Consider the following 9,557-nt stretch of genomic DNA (forward strand, 5'->3'; position numbering starts at 1 on the left):
CCAGGCTGCCCGTTCGTCTCTGCCTCGCCATCGCCCCACGCTGTCCCGTGCCACCCCGACACCGTCGCCGCACCCCGCCCCGCGCCCCGTGCCCCGGCGACGCCGCCGGCCCCTGCCCGTCCCGCCCCGCCCCACCCCGCGCCGCACCTCACCTCGACCGACGGCCCCTGCCCCTCACACACCGCCGCCGTTGCTGTCGCCGTCGCCGTCCCCGACACCATCGCCATGAGCAAAATTTTTGCTAATTTAATTTGATGTTAGTAGTAGTTAATTTATATGTGTAGTATAATTTAGATGTGTAGTTAATTGAGTTAGATTTTGTTAGATTTTTTTTTAAATTTTTTGTTAGATTTTTTTGTAGTTCATAGATTTTTTTGTTAGATGCATAGTAATTTAGATGTGTAGTTCATAGATTTTTCTGTTAGATTTTTTTTCATATTGTGTAATTAATTTGTTCATATTGTGTTAGATTTTTTTTCTGTTAATAGATTTTTTGGGGATATTATTGTTGAATATGCATGTTTGTATGTTCATATATATGCAAAGATCGAATATGTCAAATTTTTATGATTTTTTTCTGTTCATAGAGTTTTTATGATTTTTTTTCTGTTGTAATTTTGTTCATAGAATTTTAATGATTTGTCTGTTCATAGTATTTTCTTTGTCAATTTATGTATATGTTCATATTGTGTATGTATTGGAAAATAGTGCATGATCAAAGTCATTTATGAATATGTTCATATTTAGAATAGAGGAAAAAGGAAAAAATAAGAAGAGAAAGTGTTTAATATAATTAGTTAGAAAAATAATAGAACTATAGTTAAACTAGTTTATTTTTAGTAAGTACTACTTTATTTTATTTATAGTAAGTGCTTCATATATAGTTGAACTAGCTAGTTGATTTAATAAACTACTTTATTTTACTATATATAGAAGTATTTTGTTTTTAGTAAGTACTACTTTATTTATTTATAGTAAGTGCTTAGTAGTTGAACTAGTTGATTTAATTAATAAAACTACTTTATTTAACTATATATAGAAGTAGTTCCCGCATCGAAATCGACGATGCCTATCCCGCATCCTCGTCGTCGTCGACTCGGCGGTGGAGGCCTGCTTGATCAGGGCCATGTTCAGGACTGGACTCCGCCGGGCTGGTATTGGGAGGTGCTACCTTCCAGGAGACGTAGGTTGGTGAGGAGGCAGCCCGTTGTTGAAGTTTGGTGGTGGTCGCGTGGGCCAGTGACGATGCCGAGGCTTCCGGACACCGCGGAGGTGGTACGTCACCGTGTCAACGAAGAGGACGAGCATGTCCGTCGCTACATGGTTGCATTGGAGGGCAGGTTCGACAATACCTGGCAGGTTATTCAGGGATCTCACTGGAGCTATGATCCTGTGATGGTTCCTTATCTTTGGGTGTCCACCGCCCGCGACGATACCCGTCGGGCGCTACGGTTCTAGCTGTATTAGCGATGCTATATGTATGATTGTATTCGAGGAGTATTAGTGATAATATTCGACGATGTACGGACACAAGAGATGATGTATTTTTGGTTATAATTGAATGCATGCTAATTTAAATACTACTTTATTTTATGATTTGGTTTTGCTTATTGAATGCTCATATTGGAAAAGTACTCCTACTTTGAATGCTAAAAGAAGAGCACTCTATGCAGAAATCTAGGAGCCCCCTCCATCATCCACGCCGTCGTGGGGGTAGCTTCTCCTTCATTCCCGTGTGCTAGACAATTTGGTGTAATAGTGCACTCGGGAATGAAAGGAGGAGCTACCATCACCGATAGTCAACCCGTGATTAATAATAATGATCTAATTTAGGTTTTTTAGTACATATATTTAATTGTACAAGTTTAATATTTGAATTATGAACATAGGCCGGAAATGTCGTACTCGGATGACGAAAACCGCCCGGGGGAGTGCGACTGGTGCCACGACGACCGAGGTATGTGCGACAGGTTCCTTGAGTTGGACGAAGATCGGCGCTTCAGCATTAAACTCGAGGAGACCTTCAATGTTCATACGGTACGCAACGACGACAATAGTTTTTTTCATAATTAAGCACGTCTTCAACTATTTTAACGTGTATTTTTCATCTTTTCCAATTCGACTAGCTTATCCCATGCTATGTAAGATGTTATGTCTTGGAGAGGATGGGTTTTGAAGACCATGAAAGTATGGAAGCCAAAATAATTCACCTAAGGACCCATCATGGTGTGGATTTTGAAGTAAAGTTGTACAATGCTGAGAGTATAACCCATTTTGGTTGCAAAAATTGGGAAGCACTTTGCAAGATGTATGGTTTTGATGAGGGTATGCTTGTCACCATGGATGTTGGTGATCCTACAATCGAGCAAGACAATATGGACATTTGGGTCCCTGTGGATACACCTCCAATTCTTCCCTCATGTGAGCTTAACATAGTTATTAAGTAATTTATATTGTTTATTTCAAAATAGTTGACAGCTTATTTCCATTGACAGCTTATTTTCATTCTTCAAAGAATGTGCGGAAGATGGTAGACAAAACCCACTACACCGATGGCTCCGAATTAACTTATAAGGAGAAAAATCATATGATCGCATTTTATACTGATCTTGAGAATTACAATGTCTACAGTCGAACTCCTCAACATTATGGTCAATACGTGCCATTAGTGCACGTGTTGAACTACGGTAACTACCATGGAGATACCCTGGTAAGATTTTTACTATTACGATATCCGTGCATCTTTTTGCATACTTCTAAAACTAGTACATCATTGCTAACTACGAAGTTATTACTATGTTTTTCAATAGATAATCCTGAATGATTGTGTGCCTCATCTGATGTATACGCACAGTCGCCTTGATGTTTTGAACATACAACCAGGTCATCCTACGAATCTCAACTGTCCATACCAGATTTCTAAAATAAGTGGAGACATGATAATCAAAGAACGGGAAAAAATGTATGGACAGTCGTAAGGAGCTTCATGGAAGCAAAAGGGAGCGAAGCGCAAGAATTGGAGACAGGATGATCTCCATTCTTCATAATGGAGAGTCAGGGTCTATATTGTTTTATGCTATTTTATCTTAAGTGTGTTTAGGTCTACCTGATACTGATGATGTGCTAAGAACAATTATATAGGGTTGGGTTCGATGACTATGAGTATGATGATCGTATGACTTGTTATTAATAACGAGTAGAAGTTGTATGATGATGCATGATTAGGAGGACTTGTTATTATATATGATGATGTATGATGCGAGCATGAAGAGTTATTATATATCAGCGGGTGAAATGAACATAGTAGTAGCGTTGGTAAACCAAGCACGAAGATAAGAGATGACACTTCTCTCTATTAGCTAGCTAATAACAACCTAAATTAACCCCCAAAACCCCTAAACCAGCCACTTTAAAAAAAAAACCTCAGCTGCAGCCAGCTTCTGACGCGTGGATGCCTTTTGGTCTCGGTTTATGTCACCAACCGGGACCAAAGGCCCCCCTGCCTGGGCTACCCGCAGCGGCCACGTGGATGCCCATTTGTCCCGGTTTGTGTAAGAACCGGGACTAAAGGGGGGAGGCATTAGTAACAACCTATTGTAATCATTCCATTGATTAGAACTCCAAGGCATGATGTATGCCTTTTACTCATCTAAGATAAACCCACTGTGTCATCATCATCGCTATTGAGGCATCAACCTTCCTTCTGTTGTCTTTACACGACTTCTCGTAGATCGTAACGTCGGCGGCGGTGTATTAATCATCAAAAGATAGGAGTGATGAACCATTGCTATGCTTGTGAGAGGAGGCCGGTGCAAGGGGCGGAAACATTGTTTTTGTGGAGTTACTTTTTGCCCTATATAATAAAGATTTAGTAGATGCCTACTTTCAGAAAAGATGTGATTAACTTTAAACAAAGGACCTTCTTATCAGGCGAACGTTCGCTGGGAGGGTGGCTACTGTGAATGTCTTCTACGGCAATTTTAGTTGTAGAGGTGAAAATTTCTCATGGCAATTCTTTTCTAGAGGAGTCGATCTTTTTAGAAAACTGCCATTATTTAATCTCAATCAAATCAAATCAAACGGACGCGTGGGAGTTCGCTAGGGGTTCCTTCTCAGTGAACGCTCGTCAATTAGCGTTATAGGAAGCTCCCAAAAAGGGGAGGACTTTGAAATTAAGGTGGACACAAATTTGGAGTTCTTTTCGAATTGTGCCTAATTCCACACCAATAATAAGCTGCTAAAAAAAGCGGAAAAAAAGGTGCCATCATCGTTTTCCTCTCCGCCGGCCTCAGTCCCACCGCGGCTCGACCTGCCGCTGCCGCAGAGAACACCCCAACGCCTCCTCCTCTTCCGCGGCGACCACCCCAACGCCTCCGCCTTTCACGGGCGGCCGTCCCCCGTTCCCGTTCGACCTTCCGGCTCCGCAATTCCGGCCACCGGTTGGTTTCTGAGGTATGAGCACACTCTCATCCATCCATGATTACTTAAACTCCATTGCTGCCCTGGAGATATTCTGGGTGCACAACATCTGGATCTGCCCATGTTCCTCCCCACCAAAGGAAACTGTTTTTTTTTTCATTCTTTTTTTGGTGGTGGTGGGGGCTTGATTTCTTATGAATATTTGTTAGAGAAAATTTATTTTAACTGGGTTATTCCTTGCACTTCATTGCAGTTCAGAATGGGGAACTTCGTGCCTGGAATTGTAAGTAGAGTGGATCATTGTCATCCAAGGATATCAAGCCATCAAATTGAGCCATTGACCATTTTGGCTTTCAGAGCTATATCAGAGCACATAAGACGACGTAAAGTGTTTGATCGAAAGCTGATAGCAAACGGCCGGTTTCAACTGCTGAGCATTCTGCTTTGTGGAGTAATCCATGCCAAGGGAATAACAGGGGAAGATCGATGTAAACTGTGCTGCATTCTCATCTGTGGAGTTATATCTGACTACATCCATCATGGACCAATTGATGCAAAGGAATCAGCGATTGATCTGTTTGGAGACCTTCCAGAGGTACTGCGCTCCACCTCGTCTCTGTTGATTGCAGATTACTAATTTCTACTTGTGTGCAAATACGATATATCTTTTTATTCTGCAGGACGTGCTATGCACAATTTTTTCAAAGTTGCCTCTGGAAGAGGCTGTAAGAACCAGTGCCGTATCAAGGAAATGGAGATACTTGTGGATGCTTTGCTCTAAATTGAATTTCGATGGAAATACAGTATGTGGAAAAAACAATTATGAGAAAAGAATGTATACTCTAATGTTCACTCGCATTGTTGATAGGGTCCTGGAACAGTATCGTGGCAAGTTGGTGGAAGAGCTTGCAATCAAAATTGAGTTGAACTGGATGTTGGTTGAACATCTTGATAATTGGGTTCGTTTTGCTGTATCATCGCGGACAAAGGCACTAGTTTTTGATTTAGCACGAGAACAGCGTCAACCTCCAGGTTGTGTTGATCGGTACAAATTTCCATTTGAGCTTTTAGACGAGGACAGTATATGCCGTCTACAGAAACTTCATCTTAGCTTTGTAGATTTCCAGCCACCGATGCATTTCAGTGGTTTCCCTAACCTAAGGAAGCTTGATCTGAGCATAGTGAGTGTCAATGGGAAGGATATTCAACATATGTTGTCAAACTGTTGTAACCTAGAGTGGCTGAGTATTGTTAGATGCCATCTCAATGGTGAACTAAAGGTTAACGGCCCACTGCCCCACCTGCTATACTTGAAAATTGCTTCCTGCAGATTAACAAATATAGCATTCCATGCCGTGAACCTTGAGACTTTCGAATACAGAGGACTGGCGGTGCCTATTGACCTCAGTAAATCATCGGAACTGAAATGTGCAAACATATGGTATTATGGAGACACGCTCGAGCACACTATTACTGTTCTTGCTAATGTGCTTATAAATGTGCAACATCTGACCCTCGATACGGCCTGTGAACCTCCAAAGGTTCGCTCTTATACCATCCTTTAAGTCATGGATTATCCTATAATATCACATGACTGATCATGACCTTTGGTTATCTATCTTTCAGATTCCCTGTTTGATGCATTACCGATGCAAATTTTCTCAGATGACGCATTTACAATTGAGGTTGGTTTATATCGAAGAATTCAATATATTATCTTTGGTCTCTTTTGTGAGGTCTGCTCCTTTCATCAAGAAGTTAGAGCTGGACGTAAGTACTCATATTGCATTACTGCTTCTTTCAACGCATTGGATGTCTCGTTTTTGGACCATGCCAACTATCATGCTGTCAACATGTGATGAGAATTGAGAAGTACTGTGCTGGACCGTTTCTTTTATTGCATATGCTGTCCTGGAACTGATGGATGGATATAGGCTGCTATACTTGTTCGTTTTACCACTCTCTTTGTTTGGAAGGCACTAGTTTTTTGTTCAATATTAATCTTTCATGAAATAAAATGACAATTTAACAAAAGTCTGTTTGAGACTTGCTCACGTACTCACATTATGTTCTTGACTTTCAGTAATAGTCACAATCCTTCGCATCATACTTCATTTTTTGTTCAAACTTTTTTTTTTGACCATGGTTTTTGGTTTAAACTTGCAGTTTCGTTTCCCTAGTTATGTGCATTCGGTACAAGAATCTGATGAACCTATCAGGAAGCTACCGGAGCGTCTGTTCAATAACTTAAAGAGTTTGTATGTTACAGGATTTAAAGCATGCATCGGTCAAGTTGAGTTCCTTTCACACATGGTGGAAAATTCCCCTGCACTGGAGATTTTAAGTATAGATCATTCAGACAAATATCCCCTAGAAGGCCATGAAAGAGACACGAAAACGGTTGTTGACGTAGTCCATAGAACTGCTAGAAGGTATCTCGAAGGGAAGATTTCGTCCAAGTGCACCCTAATATTACTTTAAGGGATTTGTTGGTATAGGGATGTACATTGTATCTCTATCTAGGGATTGAAAATCCGATGCGGTGGCATCTTTAAACATGTCTGCATTGGTCACTACTATGTGCATTGTGATTTGGTTTTGCACGGTCCATTATAATATTGATGAAATGAACATGCTTCCCTTTGCATAAATGCGCTGTTTGCCCTCCACTACAGTACTCGTTGCGTACAACTCTATTAACCTCGGAGTTCCACGTTTTCACCCCATTTTAGATGATGTATATGCTTCCTCCCTGCACGACATGTATGGACACATGGGGCCTTCTCTTTTTTAGCAGGCACGCAGCCCTAGTTGTTTTAGTTTTTTTTTCACCTCGCCGTCTCCCCCATGCTATCAGGTGTGGCGTTGGGTGTTATCCGATCATCCAAAGCATTCCCGCCTAACCAGTAACTGCTTGCTTCTGTATAATTCTTCTATTTTTATTCCTCTTGGTTTACCGGCTGTTGTTCCTCTGGTTACCGGTTGTGCTCTCATCGGGCGCCAGCAGCTGCCTCCGCTGGTCGAGCTCGCTGCTGACCTACTCAGGCAAGCACGCAGCTGCAGAGCTGAGCTGCTGCTCCTGGACTTAAGGTAATTTTAAATTTACCTCATCATTTTTCCTAGTGTATCCGTTGAATTGAATCTTAAACTGATGCATTTTGTATTATTTTCATGTCATAGAAATACAAGATAGTAATATTGGTCTTGTTAACTGAAACTTGAGTTGCTGATGTGGAGTTAACTGAAACTTGTTAACTGATGCAGAGTAATATTGCTTAACTCTGTGCACTTGATTCTGTGCTTAAAATGGAGTAGCTTGGAGTAATTTAGTGTAGGACTTTTGCTTGGAGTAACTTTAACTGAAAATTTTCAGTTTCAGTTAAAGTTAAAAAGGGCAGCCCCAGTGCATCTAGCTCCCGCTTGTGCAGGGTCTGGGGAAGGGTCCGACCACTTTGGGTCTATTGTACGCAGCCTTTCCCTACATTTCTGTAAGAGGCTAACTGAAAAAAAAACAGTTAAATGAAAATATTCAGTTAACTTTAACTGAAAATTTTCAGTTAAAGTTAACTGAATATGATCAAATGATAACGCTAACAAATATTTTCAGTTAATGAATCCCTTGCACTATTTTTCAATTAAAGTTAACTGAAATGATAATGCTAACAAATGCTAGTGTTTCCAGTTAACTTTTTCAGGAAGGGGCTATGGTATCCTGAGGACCAGAGACTGTGGGACTACATCTTCAAGCATGGCCTTGGCTGCTGGACTGCTGTCCCTGCAAGGGCTTGTGAGCTCTCTCTCTCTCTCTCTCTCTCTCTCAATGTAGGAGTACTTCTTTCCCTTTTCATGCATGGAAATTGCTGCCTGTCATTGCTTGCAGAAGTACTAGTCTAGTACACATGGCTGGAGTACTAGTCCAGTAGCATTAGCAATAATTTGATGAACTTGCGTCGTTTCTAATGGTTTTTCTTGTATTTAGCTTGGAGTTCTACTTGGAACCTTACAAATGCTAGTGTTTGTAATGATAATGCTAATGATCAAATGATAATGCTAACAAATGCTAGTGTTTTCAGTTAAGTTTTTCTGAAACTACTCCTCTGTCAATGGTTACAAACAAATTCTGTACTCCTTTTTCAAACAAATGGTTTTAACTGAAAATTTCATCATGCTAGTGTGACATCTACTGAAAATTTCAAACAAATGAAAGGAGTACTGTAGTTACAAATGGTGATGTCTACTGTACTCATTTTTCAGTACATCTACTGTGACATCTTCTTTAGATTCTGTTACACACAATCTAATGTGCTCTGTCATTTTACTCATACACATGCCTATGATCCTGTTAACACATGCTCATGCTCGCTGCAAGATCTGATGATCAACCGGAGATGTTGCTGGTCAATTCATAGCGACGACCTGATGCTCTGCTGCACTGATCCAACCGGAGATGATGCTGATGATCTGCTGCTCAACAAGGTGTTGCTGCTTCTCCCAGGACGTGCTGATGATCTGCTGCTCAACATGGTGATAGATCTGGTAGCGCTTGGGGCAGGTGATGGATGGGCGACGAGGAGGAGCAGGGGCGACGAGGAGGAGCCTGGTGGAGGGGTGGAGCAGGGGCGACAAGGAGGGGCCTAGCGGAGGGGTTGATGGAGGAAGACGATGATTTCAGATTAGGGGTAGTTCTGTACTTTCCTAGCTTTTCACCTGGTTGGAGAATTCCCCCGGCGACAACTATTACGGTACAGAGGGAGTAGGTTGTAAGACATGGAACATGCTGAAGGTGAGGAAAATTAATATGTAATGTTGCTATCGAATTATGTCAGGTTTTTGCTATTTTAATAACATGTACACCATCATAATAAGGGAAGTGATGATATTGTACACTAAGTGGCTTAACATTTCTCGGCCTCCTGTTATCAGGACTTGCATGGAAAAGAAGGCGGCTGAGAGGTACAGTAAGTTGATCACCGAAGTTCTGAAGGATTCCGTGCAGCAGTCGCAGGCTGTCGAATGAGGTTGAGCGGGGTGTTTGAGGAGCCTTCCATTAACTTGACAGTCGATATTTAATAGCTCACTGCTCACCGTGAAATAGATGATGACTTATATTATGTTCCACTTGATCGGATGTGCGTTGT

General features: G+C 41.4%; 1 protein-coding gene and 1 long non-coding RNA gene across 2 annotated transcripts; both read left to right on the top strand.

Annotated features, from left to right (window-relative positions):
- Positions 1-4,264: 4,264 nt before the first annotated feature.
- LOC123084051 (F-box/FBD/LRR-repeat protein At4g26340-like) lies at positions 4,265-6,288 on the top strand. Its single transcript, XM_044505855.1, has 4 exons — positions 4,265-4,452; positions 4,673-5,014; positions 5,100-5,960; positions 6,046-6,288. Exons 2-4 carry the CDS (start codon positions 4,679-4,681, stop codon positions 6,286-6,288), a joined length of 1,440 nt encoding a protein of 479 aa, XP_044361790.1. The 5' UTR covers positions 4,265-4,452; positions 4,673-4,678.
- Positions 6,289-6,350: 62 nt separating this feature from the next.
- Positions 6,351-9,184, top strand: LOC123082581 (uncharacterized). Its single transcript, XR_006439072.1, has 3 exons — positions 6,351-7,509; positions 8,102-8,206; positions 8,789-9,184. It is a non-coding gene; the product is annotated as an uncharacterized lncRNA (long non-coding RNA).
- Positions 9,185-9,557: the final 373 nt, after the last annotated feature.

This window comes from Triticum aestivum, chromosome 4A (assembly GCF_018294505.1).
Source record: "Triticum aestivum cultivar Chinese Spring chromosome 4A, IWGSC CS RefSeq v2.1, whole genome shotgun sequence".
Lineage (NCBI taxonomy): Eukaryota > Viridiplantae > Streptophyta > Magnoliopsida > Poales > Poaceae > Triticum > Triticum aestivum.

Coding starts and splice junctions, on each gene's coding strand:
- LOC123084051 (XM_044505855.1), top strand. CDS start 4,679: ATGGGGAACTTCGTGCCTGGAATTGTAAGTAGAGTGGATCATTGTCAT. Junction 5,015..5,099: donor TGTTTGGAGACCTTCCAGAG/GTACTGCGCTCC, acceptor TTTATTCTGCAG/GACGTGCTATGCACAATTTT. Junction 5,961..6,045: donor CGGCCTGTGAACCTCCAAAG/GTTCGCTCTTAT, acceptor TCTATCTTTCAG/ATTCCCTGTTTGATGCATTA.